Source organism: Nannospalax galili, unplaced genomic scaffold (assembly GCF_000622305.1).
Source record: "Nannospalax galili isolate Female #2095 unplaced genomic scaffold, S.galili_v1.0 scaffold344, whole genome shotgun sequence".
NCBI classification, from domain to species: Eukaryota; Metazoa; Chordata; class Mammalia; order Rodentia; family Spalacidae; genus Nannospalax; species Nannospalax galili.
Window position 1 is genome coordinate 107,061 of NW_008352153.1, and position 23,446 is coordinate 130,506.

The 23,446-nt window shown below is 41.9% G+C and overlaps 1 protein-coding gene across 1 annotated transcript in view; it reads right to left on the reverse strand.

Moving 5' to 3' along the window:
• Positions 1–6,685: 6,685 nt before the first annotated feature.
• Positions 6,686–23,446, reverse strand: part of Nlrc4 (NLR family CARD domain containing 4) — a 33,070-nt gene continuing 16,309 nt past the window's right edge. The window contains exons 6-9 of the mRNA XM_008849053.2: positions 22,862–23,032; positions 20,565–20,657; positions 19,323–19,490; positions 6,686–7,271 (exon numbers count right to left, since the gene is read on the reverse strand). Of these exons, the coding sequence (XP_008847275.2) occupies positions 6,979–7,271; positions 19,323–19,490; positions 20,565–20,657; positions 22,862–23,032 (725 nt within the window). The 3' untranslated portion in view covers positions 6,686–6,978. The remainder of the gene's footprint in view (positions 7,272–19,322; positions 19,491–20,564; positions 20,658–22,861; positions 23,033–23,446) is intronic.

Below are 23,446 nucleotides of genomic sequence, written 5' to 3' on the forward strand. Positions count from 1 at the left end.
CTCGAAGACTCTCTATCCTCTTTAGCTGAGGTAACCTTACAAAATAGGAGAGGGCTGGATTTACTTTTTCTAGAAAAAGGAGGACTCTGTGTTGCCCTAGGAGAACAGTGCTGTTTCTATGTTAATCACTCGGGAGTTATAAAACAGTCTTTAGCCAAGGTCCGCAAAAGACTTAAAGAGAAAACGAATGACTAAATCAACAAAATTGGTACGAATCCCTATTTGACTGGTCCCCATGGTTAACAACTTTGATCTCAGCAATGGTTGGACCGCTCCTCTTACTCCTATTAGCAGTAATCTGTGGCCCCTGTGTTCTTAATGCCTTGCTCAAATTCATCCGAGAACGGATACAGACGGTCCAACTGATGGTACTGCATTCGCAGTATACTCATTTAAATCGAGACCCCGAGCCTTACAGAAATATAGAAATGGCTCCACCGCCCTAAATGCGCCATCTAACTGCTGCTTTTCGCTTCTGTAATTTGCTTGGCTTAAAGATTTAACCCTTGCCATAACTCTAGGGGGAATGAAGAGACAGGATGCTCTGACTCCATTTTGGCTAGCGTCTTTTTAGACAAGCCCAGACAAGCTCAGGCATATTGTACATGTAAAAGCCTTATAAGGTATGAACAAAACCTTCTGACTCTAAAAGATATTAGTCAGCACATTCCAATGCCCTGAAGGAGCCCCTACCAATCAAGACTTTCCCCATACACAAGATATGGGGACATCCAATTAAAACTTTCCCCGTACACAGGATACGGGGACATCCAACTATTTTAAAAAATGTTTGGCGCGCGCACGCGCGTTTCTATGGAGTGCCCCAATAAAAACTCCTGCCTGCTATTGTTCGGGGCCAGACTCCATATTTGGCTCGTGAAGTCTGTGCCTGGCTAGCCACCATTTGGTTATTATCTTTTTTTTCTCTTTAAATTCTTAAATAAACTTTTGTATAATCTTTTTGGGTATCTGTGGGAATTATTCTCGATTCTCAAACCCTAACAGAACTCACAGAGATCTGCCTGCCTCTGCCTCCCAAGTGCTGGGATTAAAGGTGTGCGCCACCATGCCAGGCCTCATCTTAAATTTTTAAGAATGAGATTTTGGATAAAGTTTTTCTTGTTTACAAATGTAGCACATTTATAAATAGTCCACTATTCTCAGTGTTTTATTTAGTTGCAGATATCAACCTTTGGTAAATGCAGTGAAAGAATCCCAGTTTTCTATGTTACATTTAATCAATTGTCCAGAGAATGATCTATAATAATAATACTTCAGTTTTAAATGATGTTTATTAAGTATTAGCAAGCCAAAATATGAGAGAGAGAGACAGAGAGACAGAGAGAGAGCTTTTTGAAACAGAGTCTCCTTGTAGTCCCAGCTGGCCTGGAACTCACTCTGTAGACCAGGCTGGCCTTGAACTCACAGAGATCCACCTGCCTCTGCCTCCCAAGTGCTGGGACTACAGGTGTGCACCACCATGCCCAGCTTAAAAATATACTTTAATACAGTGTTGGAAGTTTTATTAAAGACTTTTTTTTGAGACAGGTCTCCCTGTAACCCCAGCTGACCTGGAACTTGCTGTGCAGATCAAGCTGGCCTCAGTCTCACAGAGCTCTACCTGCCTCTGCCTCCTTTGCCTCCTGAGTGCTGGGTTTAGAGGTGTGCATCACCATGTCTGGCTATTAAAAATATATAAACATTTTTTTGGTCTTTATTTCAACAGGGTTCCCCTGTAGCCCTAGCTAGTCTGGAACTCACTGTGTAGACCAGGCTAGCCTTGATTTCACAGATCCACCTGCCTCTGCCTCCCCAGAGCTGGGATTAAAGACATGAACCACCATGCTCAGCTATTAAAGATATTTTAAACAAAGACTTAAACATGAGAATTAAGAGAAAAAGCACTCAGAAGTAAGGCACATCAGAGCCCATTAAAGCAAAGTAGTCTATCACATATATAACCAAATATATGGAATTCTATACATAATATAGAATTTATATCTTTTCAGTTATGCATTAAAAATATTCTATGCTGGGCATGGTGGCGCACACCTTTAATCCTAGCACTCAGGAGGCAGAGGCAGGCAGATCTCTGTGAGTTCAAGGCCAGCCTGGTCTGCATAGTGAGTTCCAGGACAGCTGGGGCTACAGGGAGACCCTGTCTCAAAAAGACCAAAAAAAAAACATCATTCTAGCCAGGTGTGGTGGTGCAGCCCTTTAATCCCAGCACTAGGGAGGTAAAAGCAGGCAGATCTCTGAGTTTAAGGCCAGCCTGCTCTACATAGTGAATTCCAGGCCAGCTGGGTCTACAGGGAGATCCTGTCTCAAAAAGGCCAAAAATCAACAACAAAAAAAAACTTTAAAAAAATATCACTCTTTGTAGTGGGCTGGAGAAATGACTTAGGAGGTTAAGAGCACTGGCTGCTCTTACAGAGGACCCAGGTTCAGTTTTTAGCACCCACATGGCAGCCAACAATCATTTGTTACTTCAGTTCCAGGGGCTCTGACTCCCTCTTCTGGCCTCAGAGGACATTATACACATGTGGTCATTTATATATGTGCAGACAAAACACTCATACACATAAGATAAAGATAAAATATAAGAAAAATGTTGAATAACTTTATGTAAATGTAAAAAAATAAGACAGTGAAATTGTTCATGGGTAAAGACATTTGCCACCAAGCCTGATGACCTGAGTTCAATCCCCAGGACCCATATAGTAGAAGGAGAGAACTGACTCCCACAAGTTTTAGTCTGACCTCCACAGATGTGCCACCCACATGGCCATAGACACACAAACACAAATTATTTTTGTTGTTTTTTTTTTAGACAAGGACTCCCTGTAGCCCCAGCTGGCCTGGCACTCATTATGTAGACTAGGCTGGCCTCCAACTCACAGAGTTCTGCCTGCCTCTGCCTCCTGAATGCTGGGATTAAAGGCATGCACCACCATGCTTAGCTATAACACACAAATATTTTAAAATATTTAACTTTATGTCATTTTACCAAAGTATTAGAGAGCTTAGATCATTGTTAGGTCTTCAGTAAGAAGTTTCTAACTTTTTTGTTTGTTCTGTCAAATATAATGAATTATTTGATGAATTTTGAAAACCATGTAATTTGTTATTTTTGTGAGACATGGTCTGGTCTTATGTACCCCAGGCTGGCCTCAAACTCACTATGTTATGTAGCTGAAGATGACTGTTCTAGTTTGCCTTCAATTCCTGTGACAAAACACTGACCAATACCAACTTGGGGAGGAAAGGGTTTATTTGGCTCACATCTCCCAGGTCACAGCTCATCAGGGAGCCCAAGATAGGAAAACTCAGGGCAGGAACCTGGAGGCAGGAGCTAAAGCACAGGCCATGGAGGAACACTGCTTACTGGCTTGCTCCCCTGGCCCATGTTCAGCCTGCTTTCTTAATACAAAACAACCTGCCCAGGGGTGGCACCACCCACAGTGGGCTGGGCCCTCCCACATACTCAACCATCAAAATACCCTACAGACATGGCCACAGGCCAGTCCAATGGAGACAATTCCCCAATTGAGGCACTCTCTACCCAGGTGTGTCAAGTTGATAACTAAAGCTAGCCAGCACAATGACCTTGAACTTCTGATTACTCCAACTCCTGAGTGCTGGGACTACTACACTGGGTTTATGCAGTGCTGGGGATGGAGTCTAGGGCCTTGTGCTTGATAGACAAGCATTCTGTCAACTGAGCTACATCCCTATCCCTAAATTACCTTATTTTTTGGTTGATTTCCAAATACAAGTTTTTACAGAGTTCCTACTGTGGCATATATTGCTTCTAAAAAGTCTTATCAAGCAGCAAGCTAGACATTACCTGTGAGGTTTTATCGTGAGTTCTGTAATTATTGTTCTAAAAAAGGACACAGCTTTCCTAGAACTCAGTGCTTCTAGAGATGTGTCGCTTTCCCAGCTGTTAGCCAGCTACCTAGCGCGTTTGTTTTTCTGGAATCTGCAACAGCTTCTTCAGTCACCTCCTGATTTTAAGTAGGAACAACAGTAGAATAAAAGTTGCAAGAAGCCATTTTGTCAATCACAATTCTAGTCCCTTATAGTAACAAGTAATCATGTTCTGAGTAATCTTTTGCTTAGTGAAAAGTTGGACAGTGTTTTTGATATGCAACTCTGAACATCTGACTTCTGAAAAAGTACAGCTCACACTCCCTTGACTGCTGGGGAAGTCTGTGAATGTGTCCTGTCCTTTGTCTTCTGTCTCCCCACTCTTGACTCTGCTACCGTAGAGTGGTCTCTCCTCTGTGACCTTATTTAAAATAGGAATTGAAGCCATCCATGAAACCTGAACTTCCGTGTGTACTGAGTGATAATTCAGAAGTATGTGTTACCATTCCATACATGTCCATGAGATTTGTGTGTGTTCATGTGTGTGGAGGCCAGAGGTAGAATGTCGTCCTCTATCACTATCCACCTTGGGTTTTGAGACAGGGTCTCAATATGGAGCATACCAACTGTCTCTGTTAGCTGGCAGGGAGCCCCCAGGATCCTCGTGTTTCCACCTCAGCACTGGGATTACAGGTCAACACCACCATGTGCAACTTTTTACACGAGTGCAGGGGATCAAATTCAGGTCTTCATCTTGCACAGCAAGCACTTCACTAAGTCATCTTTCCCAGTCACCTCCCGCCATGGGATTTTAAATTGTTCAGGTACCAAACAGTCACATGTGATGTTCTGTGCTTTCTTCCATCACAGCTGTCCCACCAACCGTGCCATGGCACCCACTTAACCCTGAGAAGGGATACTCAGAGTTCCTTATGAGTTGGAACGGAATCAGCCCTATTCTTTGAAAAATCAGTGTGCCAGGTGTTCTTGGTGACATTGGCGCACACATTGTTACAATAGAAATCTTTCTTGCCATGTGAAGTTGCCATTTGGCTAGCTTCTGGCTTTGAAAATAAGGAATGTGGTCAGTATAGACCTATATACAGCATTCTTACCAGGAAGTGCTGCCCCAGAATGACATTTAGCTAGACAAAGAAGAAGTTTAGTTTAAATAATTGGCCCATGATTTATGGCTGAGTTACTGCCACCAAATGTGATTAAAGTGTTTTAAGAAATCACTGTGTCAGAATGGGAAAACACTGGGATAGATGAAATATTTGGATTCCAGTCCTGATGCTGTTGCTGTATCAATAGTTTTGTTACCATGGGCAAGTAAGCCATTTGACTTTTCTCAGCTTTTTCACCTGGAAAGTTAGGGAGGGGAATGGATTAGTTGGTCTATAAATTATCAGCTCTAAAATTTTATGACCAAACCTGCACAACATAGGTCTGATTCTAAGTAGATACTGGGTCCAGAATTTCTAGCAATGACCTCAAAATACAAGCCAAGCGCTGCCTCACCAGCATCTTTGAGATATCACTAAAATGAAGGCAAATAGAAGCTAATGCTATTTTAGATGCTTTTTCCCCTTACCCGCCCCCCACCCCATGCCCCGTCTTTTCTGTGCTTGTATCTGTTTAAATGAGAGAGATTTTTCTTAGACTCCTTCCTTTGTGGGAAGGGGTATTTGGGGGAAATGATGGACAGAAAGATTAGAGCAAGGTAGCCTTCATACTTCCATGAAGAACCAAAGAATGGGCTTTGGTTTTATGTGCCTCCTTAGTTTCTTTAGTTACACTGGAATCACAAGGAATATGTTAGAGACAAGTCTGACAGTGCAAGCCTCCGATTCAGCTGCTTTTGAACTGCCCAGGTTTGCTTGACTAAAGAACATGTATTTGGGACTGGCAAGGTGGCTCAGCAGGTAAAGGCTCTTGTCACCAGTCCTGATGACCCAAATCTGATCCTCAGGACCCAGGTAGTGGATGGAGAGAACCAACTCTCACAAGTTGTCCTCTGACCTCAACTTACACACTATAGCATGCACGCACACACACACACACACACACACACACACACACAAATATATTTTTAAAATACCTTCCTTTTTTGAGTGATATATTAGAAAGTTTCATTTTAAAAAGTGCTTTATACATTCCAAATTGGTGGAATTAAACACTATATATGAAGTTTTTTCTCTAATTTAGATAATTTTGGTTTGTTCCTTTATTAGATAGCTTATTAGTAATTTAATTATCTCATATTCAGCAAGTATTTGTTGCATCTACTACATGCCGGACACTCTCTGAGTAAATACGCACAGTGTATCAAACTTTTGTGACCCAGTATTCCTTTTTTGTTATTTTATTTTTTGTTTGTTTTTATTAAGTTTTGTTGTATTTCATACAGAATATCTCAAACATTCTGAATCATCTTTATAGCCCCGTCCCCACCAGCACCCTCCCATAGCCCCTCCACTGGAACTCATATACTCTATCCTGGGTATTGAGGTCCAATATCAAGTCAGTGACCCCAGACATTCCCCAGTGTAAGTCCATCCACTTGTGGTTTACTCAGATCCCCCTCATCTATCGTTTTCTTTCTTGCTTTTTTTTTTTTTTTTTAACAGAGCATAGAGTAGGGGTTTATTTACAGAGGAGTGGGTGCCCCCCATTTACGGCTGCACTGGAAAGTCCACAAATATAGATCCTGTGACTTTCTGAAAGCCTCAGAAAATGGTGAGAGAGGGGCCTCCTGGCATTCTCAGCTTGTCTATCCTTAGCCCCTCCCCCACACGCAGCTAAGGTCGACTGATTGGGTGGGAGGGGTAACTGACTCCCCTCAATTCCTTGAAGACTGTGGGAAGGAGGTGTCACTATAGCTTGCCCGCATAGTGGTGACCCAGTATTCTTGAGACCAGGGTGGCGCAGACATGAACAATAGCCAGAGGTCATCCGAATAGTCCTAGTCGGAGAGATGAGACACAAAATTGTGGCTCTGGTTCTCAAACTCTTCTGTTTCTTCATCTTTGGCTTCCTTCTGTAAGCTTTTAAATCATCAGGTTGAGATAAAGCTGTCCCTAAAGCAGTCAGTGGCTTAAGGTGCCTTTACACAATTATTAGTTTAAAGGGTCCTTTAATAACGCTGATATCATAGTCATCGAATTTCCATCCAATAAGCCTAGCTTCTTGCAAAAATGTTAGCTTGGATAACACATGACCAAGTTTTCTGACCAGTGCCGCCTCCGGTAAGAATTCTTCAGTACTAAAGTCAAAAAATACCAGTTGCTTAAGATTCTCAAATACACCCATGAAGGCAAGCCATCCATCACTGCTCACACAATTTCCAGCTAAATCCAACTGCTGGAAGTTTCTCAGCGGGCTCTTTTCAAAAAATGCACCTGGGTAAAGAAATAAGTATGTTAATGGAAAGAAAGCCCATTTTAAAAAAAGAAATGGGGTATACTATACACACACATATGCACACATATATGATGTTAACATTTTGAAATGACCATGTTTAGACCATGCTGTGCCACAGGAAGAAAGCAGAATTCCTTACAGACAGGCTGTGACTGTGGCCCATTATATTTATGAATTACATGTTTCCTAAGGGCATCAATAATAAATGATAGGCGTGTAGTACACAAATGGAAGCGAGTTATGCATTTTCCCTCTTCCTAATTCTTCCCAGGAATGGAAACTTGCTTAAAAAACTGAGATGTGAGAGATATTAATAAATATTAAGGACTTGTTTTAAAAACGAGTCAATGGTCAGGTGTGGTAGCACATGCCTTTAATCCTAGCACTTGGGATCTCTATGAGTTCCAGGCCAGCCTGGTCTACATAATGGGTTCCAGGTCAGCTGGGGCTACAGCTATCTCAAAAAAGACAAAAAAAAAAACAAACAAAAAAAAAAAAAAAAAAAAAACAAACAAAAAAAAAAAAACAAAAAAAACTGGAGTCAAGCAGGCAATATTAATCCTTTCATGTTTGCGGACACAAACATGACCATTGTATCTTTGGGCACAGGATAGCCCTAGCTGTAGACTTCATAATCTAAAGGAATTTGTTTTTACGGCTCCCTAGCCTCTTAAGGAAGGTCCTCAGTCCCTTAAAAAAAGCAGGCACCCTAGGTGCCTCCTACAATGCTAAGGGCAATGCTCTGTCCTGCTGATTCACAAAACGGCAGCAGGCTTCTTCAGTGCTCTTTCTGTACTCCTACATTACCAGTGCATGGTGATAGAGATCTGTAATCGCAGCACTTGGGAGGCAGAGGCAGAAAGATCAAGAGTTCCAGGACAGTCTGAGTTACCTAGCAAAACCATGTCTCAAAAATAAATTTAAAAAAAAAAAAAAGAGCTCCTTTGGGTTTGTCTTTTGTTTTTGTTGTTTTTAAAGACAAGGTCTGTCTGAGAAGTCCAGACTAGCCTTAAAATTCTCAATTCACCTGTCGCAGTCTCCCAGAATGCTGGAATTACAGGCTCCAGTCAGGACACTCAATCTTAACCTGCATTGAGCATGGTGTTTGTTATATATTAAACGTGGATTGTTTTCGAGATGCATGCTATTGGATTATTAAAACCTTATGGAATGAGGGTTCAAGGTTCACTTTGGATTCTAAATAAGAAGAGGTCTTCCCTGGAAAAGAGGTTTTAAAAATCCCCTCCCGTAATCTTAGTACAGAAGACTACCACTGCCCACAGACAAAACAAAAACGAAGACCAGGTGCAGGACTACAAGCCTGTGATCACAGTTCTCGGGGAGGTGGAGGCAGGCTGGCTGGAATTTCAAAACAAGATCCTGTCTCAGAAACCAAAGTCAGTGCCATAGCAAAGTTTAGCAAACAGATAAGAAAAGCTGTTTGCCACAGTGATAAGATTGGTCATTCTTGGGGCTGGAGAGATGGCTCAGCAGCTAAGAGCACCGGCTGCTCTTGCAGAAGACCTGCCCACATGGCACCCACATGGCAGCCAGCAAGCATCCATAGCTCCAATTCCAGAGGACGATGCCCTCTTCTGACCTCTGCAGGCATACATACATGCAGCAAAACACTCATACACATAAAATAAACTAGTAGCCTGTCTCCCTTTTCGAAGAGATTAAAGCAGAGAAAAGAGGGCCCAGAGATGGTATCAGTGGGAGGGAGCACACACAGTTAAGAGATGAAGGCAGAATCCTGTAAACCATTCCCTCACTTGAGTTGCCCAATTCTGCTAATACTCTCTTGACTATGGCCAGGTATAGGGTCCCTTTACTTCACACGTCTGTAATGAAGAACCCAAGAAACTTTCTGAGCTAAACTTAGTAATGTGATGAAAGTATTAGCTGCCACTGACTAAGACACTCTGGAGTGAGCACTGGGAGATATATATATATATAGTAGTTGCCCTTAGCAAACTACACAAGCCACACAATGACACCTGTCCCAATTCACAGACCTCCACACCAGGTGGTCCTCACATATACCAAAGTGCCCAAGGGTATGTACTGTCAGCAACACAGGCTGCTCAGACAAGAATGACCAATCTTTTTATTTATTTATTTATTTATTATTTATTTATTTATTTATTTAATGTGTATGAGGTTTTAAATTTTCTTATTTTATGTGTATGAATCATGGCGTTTGGAGCTATGTGCCATGTGTGGGCTGAGGAGGGTGCAAATGGTAAAATCTCATATGCTTTGGGCAGACGTCTGAGGGTTCCTCTTTCCTAAAGAAAATTCTAATATTGCCCTGTCGTTCACCTAGCCAGTGCCAGATTGCTTAACCCATAGTTGGCGTTAACTGTAAGTCTGGCCAAATCTAGACTCACCTAGGAGGATGGACCTCTGGGCATTCTTATAGGAGCTTATCTTGATTACATTAATGAAGAGGGAAGAGCTGCCCACTGTGTGTGGCACCATTCCCTGACTGGAGAGAGAAAAGTACGCAGCAGACATGCATTTATTGTTCTCTGTTCCTGATTTTGGCTGGGATGTGACCAGCTCCCTCAAGCCCCTCTAACACTGTGCTAGACTGTGACCTGGAACTGGGAACCAAAATAAGCCTCCAAATAAAACACTATATTACCATTTTTTTCCACTCAGCAAACATTTCTGAGTGTCTACTATGTACCACAGACTATGCATGGTCCCTGTCTCGTTGGGCTTACAGCAGAGCATGCAGATATACAGTAATAAAGTAATTAGATGACGGGTGGGGTGCTGAGAGAGAGAAGGGTCAAGGGGGCCTGAGAGCAAACACACAGAAGCAGTAGACATTCCAGCTCCACTTTGTTCCCAGAACACTGGCAATGGGATTCTAAGGGTCATTGAATGGCCTCCAAGAAGCAAAGTCATTTGATTTGCCTGTCCCCCTACAGTGAAGCTAACCAAGCAAAAGTCATCTCCTCCCTTTTCAGGAAGAGATTCCTATCAGCCTGCCCCTCACTCTAAAATGTAAAGAGAACAGCAAGAGATTACCAACTGCCTGAGGGCAGACTCCAACAAAGAAGACAGCTTACGGTTTGCTCCTGCTGTAATAGAATACCACAGACTGGATAAGTTACAATGAATAAAAAATGTATTGACCCATGGTCGAGACTGAGGGACTAACATCTAGCAATGGCCTTATTGCTGCGTCTCCACATAGCAGAGAACAAAGAAAGGATGGGAGAACCCAAGTGAGGGCTCAAGCTCACAGCCTGAAGCCCTTAGAATCTGTATTACTCCATTCATGAGGATGATCTGAACACCTTCTGTGAACCCCACTACCCAGCACCATTGTATGGGGTCTTGTTTTCAACATTTTTTTTAGGGGACACATTCAAACTATTGCATGAGACAACATACGAAACAGGAAAAAAAAATGTCAAAAAATCAGATATTTTTTAGAGACCAAAAAAGGTTGCTACTTCCATCAACAGAAATAAGAGACTATTAAAAGAAAGAAGGCCAGGGAGATGGCTCATTAGGTAAAAGTTCTTGCTGCCAAACCTGCCAAACTGAATTTAATCCCCAGCACCCACATGATGGAAGGAGAGAACTGACTCCACATGTGCATCATGGTACAGGCACACCCACACACATGCACATAATAAATAAATAAATAAATAAATAAATAAATAAATAAATAAATAAATAAAGTAAAGAAAAAGTATGGATATGAGTGTTTTCCCCTGCATGTAAGTGCACCTGTGTGTACAGTATGTGCAATGCCTGTGGAGGCCAGAAGAGAGAGCTGGATCCCCTGGAACTGGAGTCAGCTGCCATGTGGGTGCTAAGAACCAAACCTGGGTCCTCTGCAAGAGCAGCCAGTTCTCTTAACTGCTGAGACATCTCTCCAGCCCTGATATCTGTCTTTTTGAATACAGACTGAATAATATTAGAATTCAGCCCAAACATTTAAGTGGAAAGATTTTATTAGTACAAGGTGTTGTTAAAACAAGTGAACTACAGGGCTGCAGAGATGGCATTTCCTATTTTTGTAAAGAACACAGGTTTCGTTCCAGACACCCACATGGTGGTTTACAACTGCTGTAACTCCAGTTCCAAGGGATCTACTGTCTTCTTCTGGCCTCTGAGGGTTCCTGCACGCATGTGGTACTCACTCAAGCACACACACATACACAAAGATTTTAAAAACAGAGGGGCTGGAGATATGGCTTAGCAGTTAAGAGTGCTGGTTGCTCTTGCGGTGGACCAGGGTTTGGTTCTCAGTACCAACATGGCAGCTAACAACCATCTGTAACTCCAGTTCCTTGGTATCTGACGCCCTCTCTGGCCTCAACAGGCATTATATGACATGGTGCAATTACATACAGATAAAACATTCGTATACATAACAACAAATTAAAAAATGTTTAATTATTTTTAAAATACATAAATCTTTTTTAAAAGGTGAAATAGACCCCTGAGCCAGCATGGCTTTTTGCTGATAGTACAAAATTGCTGATGAGTTAAAAACAAGATTTGGAGAGTCATCAGCAAAGGAAAAAAAGCAATTCAAGCTTTATGATGAAATGCAATTGTGGAGGAAAATGAGCAAAGAGTCAAGGACCAAGCTCTGGAAAAGTAGGAGCAAGTAACATCTGGGCAGAGAAATTGTCCCTGAAATGGAGACTGGAGGCTGGGGAGAGGGCTCATTTGGCAAAGTACTTCCCTCTCAAGCATGAGGACCTGAGTTCGATCTTCCAGAACCCATGGGGTTTTTTGTTTGTTTGCTTTTTTTATTTTAATTTTTTCATCTTTTTGAGGCAGAGCCTCCCAGTAGGCCCAGCTGGCCTGGAACTCAATGTATAGATCAGGCTGGCCTGTAATCCCAGTGTTGGGGAGACAGTGTGTTCCTGTAATCCAAAATCCCAGCACTTGAGAGGCTGAGGCAGGATCAGGAGAAGCAGGAGGGAGGAAAGGAGGGAGGGAGGAAAGGAGGGAGGGAGGAAAGGAAGGAGGGGGGGAAGAGGAAGAAAGGGAGAGGAGGAAGGAAGGGGGGAGGGAGGAAGGAAGGAAGGAAGGAAGGAAGGAAGGAAGGGAGGAAGGAAAGGAAGGAAAGGAAGGAAGGAAGGAAGGAAGGGCTAGTTCCCTGTTGTATGTCTCTGCCTCCTTCCTGACCCATAGTAACTCTGGTTTGAGAGTTTCCAGTTCCTTTATGTTGTTCTCCAGTTTACTGGTTCCGAAACTAATCTCTGGCAGAAGCGCCTCACAGATACATTCAGAAATGATGCTTCACCAAGGGTTTGGGTTCCCTTTAGCGCAATGAAGTAGACATAGGCAATGGACCACCAGAATGTCTCCATTTCCAAGAATGAATGTATGCCTTTTTTTCTTAGTTTTGCTTAACCTTGATTTGTTACTCATTTTTTTAAATTTATTTATTATTTTTATTTTATGTGTATGAGTGTATTGCCTGCATGTATGTGAGTGCACCCATGTTGTGCAATGATGCAGAGGTCAGAAGAGAGCATCAGATTCCCCTGGAACTGGAGTTAAGGACGTGGGTGCTGGGAATTGAACCCAGGTCCTCCGCAAGAGCAGTCAGTGCTCTTAACTGCTGAGCCAACTTTCCAGCTCCTTGTTACTCATTTTAAAGAGTCAACTAAACTGCTCATCTGCTCTATTGAATTTTTGCTTTCTGTTTCATTCATGCTGTGATGTTATCTTGAGGTTTATTCTGTTCTTCTCTGGTTTTTTAATTAAAAATTTAAGTAACTTATCCACCATTTCTTCCTTTTTAAAACACATAAATGGGGGCTGGAGAGATGGCTCAGCCATTAAGAACACTGGCTGCTTTTGCAGAGGACCTGGGTTCGATTCCAGAATCCACATGGTGGCTAACAACCCTCCATAACTTCCAGGGGACTTTGATGCCATCTTCTGACCTCCTAGGACTGCATGACACAGGTGCACTTACATACATGCAGGCAATACACTCATACACATAAAATAAAAATAATAACCATGAAAATTTCCTTTAGTCTCTGCTTTTTCTGTATGCCAAGAGTTTTGGTATGTAATTTTTTACCACTGAATTCTAAACATTTTTGTTGCCAGTGTGAACTTGTAACACACTGAGAAAATGGTATGATTTCTTTCCCCTGGAGCCAGAATATAGGTGCGACAGGGTAAAATTAAGGGCATTCAGGCTTGGAGTTTTACCAGGTCAGTTCACCCCATCCACTGTATTTTATCTCATGCCTCACTTCCCATATCTCATTTTCTCCTTGCATCTCATGAGGTGATCTTTCCTTAATTGGAGAATCTGTTACACTGCATTTGACTACTGCACCTAACACATACATTCTTTAACTGCATTGCCTAAACTGTCTGGGGATACTGTGGACCATGACAGTTTCAGCTGCTGGGATGAGAGTACTTGCAAGCATAAAGGATGGAATCTAAAGTCAGGGAAGGGTGGTCAACAAAGGGGCCAAGATAAAAGTTAGAAAGTAGTGGAAGTTCCAGTGAAGTAAAGGAAAGCACTAATAGGAGCAATTGGGCAAGCAGGGAGGAAACGCAGGAGATTACTGTTGGAAGGGGGGCAGCTGAATTTGATGTCTGGGAGAAAGAACAGCGTAGGTGGGTTAAGTGAGTTATCTAATCTGGATGGATGTGGCACTTGGGAGGTAGAGGCAGGTGGATCTCTGTGAGTTCTAGCCCAGCTAGAGCTACATAGTGAGCCCCTGTCTCTAAATAAATAAATAAACAATCGATAGATAATAAATATAAATAAATAATAAAGTGGGCAGATGATGAGGAGTGGAAGCCAAGGTCATTCAAGAGGAAGAACCAGTACCTTGGCTGGGAAGCTTCTCTGGAGAAGGATGTTATCACACTACAGGAATCATGCTTATAGTTGCTGTTTGTTATTTTAGATAGGGTCTTATTGTGTAGCCTTGGCTGGCCTGGAGCTCACTATGTAGATTAGTCTGACCTTCAATTTGCTTTGGTCCTACTTCCTCCGTCTAAAGGTCAGGAAATTTGAAAGAACTTGCCAAACCTTTCAGTGAACAAGAAAAGATAGTTCATTGCAATAAAAGTGCACAGAAAGTGGCCCAGATAGCCTAATCTTTACAGAAGTAGGAATTTTTAGTGAGGTTAGGGGAAATGGACTGCAAGGGCAAAGAGATTCAAAGACAATCTTCCCTTTGGACTCCAGGGGTGTAAAAAGCAGGATGAATGATAATACTGAGATTTGAAGGGCAGAGTCAGGCTTCAGAAAGGACCGGAAACTCTACAACCTCAGACTGAAAAAATAGTCTTGGGCCAGCAAGAAGGCTCGACAGGTAAAGGCACATGCCACTAAGCCTGATGACCTGAGTTTGATCCTCAGGACCCACATATTGGAAGGAGAAAATGGGCTCCTGAAAGTAGCCTCTGACTTGGACACACATGCTGTACCACACACATAAACATGTACACAAAATAAAAAGAAAATGTAACAAAAATGATTCATTTATCAAAATATTAATATTTTCTTTTTAAAAAATATTTTTCAGGCTGGAGACACTGTATTGTATGTGTGTAAGTATATTGCCTGCATGCATGTAAGTGCACCCGTGTTGTGCAGTGCCTGCGAAGGACAGAAGAGGATGTTAGATCCCCTGGAGCTGGAGTTACGGATGGTTAACTGCCTTGTGGGTGCTGGGAACTGAATTCAGGTCCTCTGCTAGAGCAGCCAGTACTCTTAGCTGCTGAGCCAGCTCTCCAGCCCCCAAATATTAACAATATTTTCAATGCATCTCGCCCGTTTCTCTGTATACACTACCTCATGGCCTGTTTCTTCCTTATGCTTCCTTTTGAAACCCTTATCTCATTAGGTTCCTCATCCATCTCCTCTTTCTGGTCTGCACTTTATTATCCCATCTCAAGGCATATTGTATCTTCCATCATGCATACCATCACTAAGTGGACACGTGAATCCCTTAGTCAGCCCTGACCCCGGTGAGGTATTGAGGACCAGAGCTAAGAAATGTAACTTGAACAATCAGTTGGTCTGGGGTTGTTATAAACAGGTTTCAAAATGATACAAACACATTTTGGACTTTCAGGATGATTTTATATATACAAAAGCAGCATTTACTTTAGCGGTGCTCAAGGCTCTAAGAACCCATCACTGTCCTCAAGGCAAATTGTGGAATTGCTATAATTCTGTTTGTTCATACAGTATATATTTATTGAGCATCACTTGTGGGATATAAACTTAATACCAAGCCCAGTGGCACACAGGCTTGCCCTCAAAGAGTGCACAGGTGGGTAGGCAGACAGAAACATGAATACATTCTCTAACTCATGGTGAACACTACAGTGAAAACTGGGCTATCACTATGTAATAAAGAAAACAAATCTTTAAAGCCTAGATTGGAAACAAGGATATTGGAAAACTGGCATAGCTACTAAAGCTGACTATACATTTACCTGCATCCCTTCCACTAATATGTAACCTGAAGAATTGTGCAACTATGTCCTAGCATGTTTTGGGTTTGTTTGTTTGTTGATACATGGGACTGAACCCTGGGCTTGACACACACGCTAGGCGAACATTTTCTCACTGAGCCCCAGCCCCAGCACAATGTCATCCCTTTTCATTAGAAATGACTCAAATGTCTGTCAACAATAGAATGAGAAAAATCACTTTACACAGATTTTAACAATGAGCACAAACCATAACTACAGCATGAATGGATCTGACCTACATAATGCTGAGCAAAAGAAGCCAACACACACTGGTTCGGCATGGTGGCTCATGGTAGCTCACTCCTGGAATCTCAGCACTTGGGAGGACTAGGCAGGAGCATTGCTGCAAGTTTGAGGCCAGGCTAGACTAGAGAGTGAGGCTCTGTTTCAAAAAAACGGAAGACTTGAAAAAGAGAAGAGGGACTGGAGAGATGGTTCAGTGGTTAAGAACACTGACTGTTCTTGCAGAAGACCCAGTTCGAATCCCAGCACCCACATGGCAGCTAACAACTGTCCATAACTCCAGTTCCAGGGGATAAGACAGCCTCTTCTGTCCTCTGTGGGCATTGCACAACACGGGTGCACTTACCTACATGCAGGCATAATGCTCATAGACATAAAATAAAAATAAATAAAATATTTAAAATAAAGAAAGAAGAAACGCCATGGTTCATAAAGGAGGAATCAATCTGTTGTCCCTGCTGTTTGGAAAGCCTGTGGTGGAAGCATGAAAGGGATGCTTCAGTTGTTGGAGGATTGAAGGCAGGCAGTTGGAGTCTGAGTTGGCACAGTCAAGCATCTCTTTTGAGAGGCACAGGTCAGTGTTTAATCCACTACTCAGAACTATGATCCAGTGCCCCCGCCCCAGAGCATTCAGTAATCCTGTTCCACCCGCAACTGACCTGGGGTCTCATACAAATCAAGGATAAATTATGTCTGGGAGAAGAGGAAGGAGAACCTCCGCAGGAGGCAAAATGACACAGATTGTGACAGAAACAACCAGAAGAGAACATGAAATAGAAGTGTGGGTCTAGCCTGACATCCCAGGCAGGATATGAAGGTGGGCGTGTTCAACCTGGGCCACAGAGCCCCATGTGACTGAGGATAGCTAAGAATGAGGCCCAACACAAAATTATAACTAACTTAAAACTTTGAGATTTGTATGTATTTGGCTGTGTGGCCTCCTCCTCCTCCTCCTCCTCCTCCTCCTCCTCCTCCACTCAGTTGCATGGTTCTCATGTGCTAACTTTGTAGATGACAGCACTGTGTTGCAAGGTAAAAATGTTGGACATGTCTGGCTGGGCAATGTCCTCCTCCAAGTTGCAGGAAAGCCTTTCCTTCAGAGGAGCAAGGAGTAAATGTAATGACTTCTACCACCAGCACTTTATCTGTCTGCCCTCTAGCTAGCTAGTAATAGCTCTAGCTATCATCTACTACCTACCTTTCTTTTTATTGTTTGTTTTTAAATTTTTATTTATTTATTTTTATTGTATGGGTATGAGTGTGTGCCTACATGTATGTAAGTGTACCCCTACATGCAATGCTCACAGAGGCCAGAAGAGGACTTTGGATCCTCTGGAACTGGAGTTACGATGGTTGTTAGCTACCATGTGGGTGTTGGAAACTGAACTTGGATCCTCTGTAAAAGAAGCTAGTGTTCTTAACCTCTTTTTTTCTTTTTTTTTTTCTTTTTTTGAGACGGTCTCCCTGTAGCCCCGGCTGTCCTAGAACTCACTATGTAGATCAGGCTGGCCTTGAACTCACAGACATCTACCTGCCTCTGCCTCCCAAGTGCTGGGACTACAGGCGTGCATCACCACGCCTGGCTTTAACCTCTTTTATCTCCAACCTTTGACCCTGCTTTAGTCTTTACAATCTTCTTTCTTTCTTTTTCTTTCTTTTTTTTTCATTTCTTTGAGACAGGTCCTCCCTGTAGCCCCCAGCTGGCCTGGAACTTACTAGGTAGACCAGGCTGGCCACAATCTCCCAAAGATCTGCCTGCCTCTGCTTCCCGAGTGCTGGGATTAAAGGTATGTGCCACCATGCCTGGCTAACAAATTTTATTTTATTTATTTATTTATTTATTTATTTATTTATTTATTTATTTTTTGTCTTTTTTGAGACAGGGTCTCCTTTGTAGCCCCAGCTGTCCTGGAACTCACTATGTAGACCAGGCTGGCCTCGAACTCACAAAGATCCACCTGCCTCTGCCTCCCAAGTGCTGGGATTAAAGGTGTGTGCCACCATGCCCGGCCACAAATTTTATTTTTTAAAAAAGCTTTGAGGAGCTGGAGAGATGGCTCAGCGGTTAAGAGCACTGGCTGCTCTTGCAGAGGACTCGGGTTCGATTCCCAGCACCCATATGGTGGCTACAAACGGTTCTTAACTCCAGTTCCAGGGGAATACAAAGCCCTCTTCTGATCTCTGCAGCATTGCACAACACAGGTGCACTCACATACATCCAGGCAATACACTCATACACATAAAAATAATAATAATAAAGAAATAAAATATTTTTAAAAGCTTGATAATAAATTAACAATTACAATTGAGTTACTGCTTTTCTCTCTTTTACTTGTGTTTTATAGTATATCAATACAGCTAAGTTTCTAGGAATCAATTACCTTCTCTTTTTTTTTTTATTTGCAGAGAGAAGCTATAAGACACTAGGAATTTAAAGACAAATGATAAAATATTACCTAGCTTGGTTCTTATTAATACACCCTCTGCTCTCAATAACCAGTCCCAGGAGTAGGCAATGTATACAGCTGTCCCCGTATGGATTTGAAGTACCCCAGAAGATCCCTAACCTAAATCTTCCTGCAAATGACCCTCTCATACTCACATTCCTGTTTTGTCTCCTCCCACCCTGAACAGAATGGACCCATGTAACTCATAAAACATAGCAGAAGCTGGGACACAGAGACAGGTGGATCTCTGGGAGTTTAAGGCCAGCCTGATCTACATAGTGAGTTCCAGGTCAGCTGGGGCTACAGAGACCCTGTCTCAAAAAGACTAAAAAAAAAATTTATTCATTTATTTGTTTATTTAATGTGTATGAGTGTTTTGCCTACATTGTGTAAGTACACTGTGTCATGCAGTGCCCATGGAAGCCAGGAGAGAGAATCAGATCTCCTGGAACTGGAGTTACAAAGACTGTTAGTGGTCTTGTGGATGCTGGTAACTGCACCCGGGTCCTTTGCAAAAGCAACCAGTGTACTTAACTGCTGAGCCAGCTCTCTAGTCCCTTACTTGGTTTTTAAAAATAGAGTCTCACTATGGCAGCTAACAACTGTCCATAACTCCAGTTCCAGAGGATCTGACAGCCTCTTCTGTCCTCCATGGGCATTGCACGACACAGGTGTATTTACATGCAGGCAATACATGCATACACATAAAATAAAAATAAATAAAATATTTTTTAAAAGAAGGCAAAATAAAAGCACAAAACAAAACGAATATGAGAACTTTTCAAAAGACCAACCTCCTTTCTCTGGGCTCCGTTTGGGTGTACTTACCTAAATTTTGAATCTCGCCATCTGTGAGTCTCCAGTTTTTCAACCCAAGTTTGACAATCTGTGGACCTCCTTCCAAATGCTTCAACAGATTGGGTAGGCAAGTGCGCACATTCGAGGACCAAGGCAGCATCAGAGTGGTTAGCTGTTCTAGAATGTTCAGCTTGACAACTTGAAGAAACAGAGCAATTCAGGAACTGCATCATTTCAAAGTTGATGAAGGATATGGATAAAAGAATGGTCTTTATGTTTGATAGCCCTGTGGATTACTTGATCTTTTATGAGAATCTACTTGGTTTTTGGTTATTTTGTGGAAAATATTCAAACACATAAACATTGTAGCACAATGAAACTGTGTGCTAATCCAACTATCAACAAACTAGGTAGACAAGGCTGGCCTTTATCTCACAGAGTGCTGGAATTAAAAGCATGCACTACCTTTCCAGGAGCATATCACTATTAAACCTTAAGAATCTTATTATTCCAGTGAAATTATCAGCATTAAAATCTCCAAATGTTTCTATCATCTAGGAGCTTGTATATAGTGTCTTTGCTGCAACCAGACCACAGAAGAGTATCTCAGGCCTTTGATGATTATTTCTCATCAAAAGTTGATATGATAGTTGTATAAACCAATCTTATGAGTCATGGACAGGAGCCTTATCAGTAAATCTTTAATCAATTTATCTTCAACACCAGTCATTAGCTTCCTTGTAGTTGGCAAAGAGGAGGAGCCTCAGGTGTAATGAGGATGTACAAACTGTCGAGATACAGAGGCAGATGAATCTCTGTGAGATTGAGGCCAGCCTGGTCTACATAGAGAGTTCCATACTAGCCGGGGACACAAGGAGACCCTGTATTTATTTATAATAATAAATAAGATAAAATAAAATAAATATTTGTTCAAAACAAAACAAAACAAAACATGGGCCTGTCTTCCTTAAAGGGAGTTTAAGAAAGGGATAACCAAATAAAAAAATAAAAATAAATAAATGAACCGACAGTCTCTTCTGACCTCCGCCAGCATTGCATGACATGGGTGCACTTACCTACATGCAGGCAATACACACATACACATAAAATAAAAAGAAATAAAAAATATAAGAAAGGGATAACCAGTTTTGTTAAGATAGGTGAACCTAGTAAGGTGCACATGGGTACAGAGACCTCAGAGTTCAGGCTGTGTTTTTCTAACTACCCAGTTCACATATTAAAGTATTTCATGGGCAGAGTTGTTATTCTTACTTAGTTCGTGGAGAGCTTCATTTCCATCCTTTTCCAGATAATTTTCTGATAAATCAAGAATGTTCAGCTTGACTAAATTGTGAAGGTTCTGTGCTGTAAAAAAAATGCCATCTAAAATGAAAATATTTTCAGGCAATCATATAAACATTTTTCAATATCCTTAGAATTCTGAGTTCTTGTTTTCTTTGCTGATGAAAATACAAGCCATTATTTGACTTGATTAGATTAATTATTTCTCAAAAGAACTGGGATAGGTCCACCTTGCAAGCTATATCCAAATGAGCAGGTATTTCCTGGTCCTAGGTTCTCCAGGACACACAGAGCCCAAAACAGCATGAAATATATTTTTGTAATTCTAGACACTAGATTGTGGTTTAGCCTTTATTGACATTTTTAAAGGGGTATATTTTCTTGCATAACTGTTTAAAAACAGATCCGTTTCAGCCCTTAGAGCTGTTCCTTGTCTTATAGGTACAAGTTTTGTAGCTCAGACAACTGAGAAAAACTAGACTGTTCTTGAAGTTTTGTTTGCACAGCTGTGGGGCGGGTGCTGCTTCCCAGCTGATAGGCCCAGTTGGTCTGTGACAGGCAGGGAGTGGGGCAGGCAGGTACCACTCTGGCAGATGGGGTGCTCTGTACTAAAATGGTACTTTATATCAAAAGTGAAACAGACTTTAGTCTTTTTAAAGGTTAATTTTTGTTTTAAAAATTAAGTAAAACGGGCTGGAGAGATGGCTCAGGGGTTAAACGCACTGACTGCTCTTGCAGAGGACCCGGGTTCGATTCCCAGCACCCACATGGTGGCTACGAACCGTCCTTAACGCAATTCCAGGGGAATCCGAAGCCCTCTTCTGACCTCTGAGGATTTGCAATACACTCATACACATAAAATAATAAATATTTTTTTAAATTAAGTAAAACTTTCATGAATATTTATACTTTCTCTTATAAGTCTGTCTTTCCCTAGTAGCAAGTAGAGAAATGAAGGTGCATGCTCATCGTTCTCATGTTCCCAGTATTGGTCTAGCCTTTTCCAATCATTGGATTCTTTGGTTGGAATATACAAAGGATAATCTTTATAGATCCATAGCACTTTCTGATTTCTTAAAGATTTTAAAAAGTTTTTATTTATTTATATCCTATGTGTATGAGTGTTTTGCTTGAATTTATGTAAGTGCTCCCATGTCATGCGATGCCTATGAAGAAGAGGACATCAGATCGCTTGGAACTAGACCCAGGTCCTCTACAAGGCAACCAGTGCTCTTGACCACTGAGCCATCTCTCCAGTCCCTAAAGATTTATTTTTATTTGTAATTATGTGTGTTCATGTGTTTCTGGGGTGGGTGGGTGGGGTTATGTACACTTGAGTTCAGTTATCCATGAAGACCAGAGGAGGGTATCAGGTGCCCTGGAGTTGGAGTTACAGGTCATTGTGAACCACAGTATGTGGGTACGGGGAACCAAACTCAAGTCCTCTGCAAGAGCAGCAAGCACTCTTAACCACTGAGCCATCTCTCCACTACCCATAGTCTCATTTTAAAAGGTTATATCATTTATTTTCCAAAATCTCAATTTTTTTTTCAGATTTGAGCAGCTTATCCAGAAATAAACAAAAGTTTCTCTATAATTGATATACATACCCTTTGGGACCTCAAAAGATTCAACTGTTAGGTTAGTGTGCATTAACTCCATCTTAACAAAGCAAGAAGAATGAATCAGAAGCCTGATAACATGAAGGAAATCATTCTCTGTCTACAAGAAGTAGACAGTGATAAGAAGTGTGGTACATTTAAAATTTTTCTTACTTTTCACCCTCTCTTAAAGTAATAACATTTTCAACTATTCTGTAATCCTCTCTTTTTTTAATTTTAAATTTTATTTTATTTTATTTTATGTGTATGAGTGTATTGCCTGCATGTATGTGAGTGCACCCGTGTCCTGCAATGCTCGGAGGTCAGAAGAGGGCTTCGGATTCCCCTGGAATTGGAGTTAAGGATGGTTTGTAGCCACCATGTGGGTGCTAGGAATCGAACCCGGGTCCTCTGCAAGAGCAGTCAGTGCTCTTAACCACTGAGCCATCTCTCCAGCCCTGTAATCGTCTCTTATTATGCATTAAAAATGTTAATTCTGATCATGGAGAAAACTCGTTAAAAACAGATTAGGTAATGTATGCATTATCTTTCCCAGTTTCTCTCAAATTTAAATTTCCATTTGAGAGGTTGTGTGCATCAGCATGCACATGTCACTTGCTCTGTTGTATTGTCTCAGCTAATGGAGATGATGGTTGCAATGGTTACCTAGTGTTTTCACAGAGTTTGCCGACAGACAGCAGGAGACTAATTTGATTTCTTGCAGGTCACAGGCTTCTCCTGACAGGGACTTGACTATGTAATCCATTCCGTCTCCAATGTCAGACAAATGGGTCAAATGAAATAAACACATCTTCTTCAGATTTACCAGACCTCCTGCTACAAAGAGATTGAAAAGAAATACATGAGGAGTCCAGGTTAATTTGATATAAATACAGGTTAATGGGGTGTCAAAGCATACTCTATATCCATGGACCAAGCCTGAGGTTTGAAGCTCCCATCAGAGGCTGCGGGTGCTGGAGGCTGTGGGCACCAGACTGTGGTCTTCATTGGTTTGGAGTTACCTTGAGGACTGTGAGCAAGAGGAGGCTGCAGCCCACCCAGGACACCCTCACCCTGACATCTTCAGCTGTAAACAAGATAAAACAGCTTCTTAAGGGGCTGGAGAGATGGCTCAGTGGTTAAGAACACTGTTCTTGCAGAAGACCCAGGTTTGAACCCCAGCACCCACATGGCAGCTAACAACTGTCTGTAACTCCAGTCCCAGGGGATCTGACAGCCTCTTCTGACCTC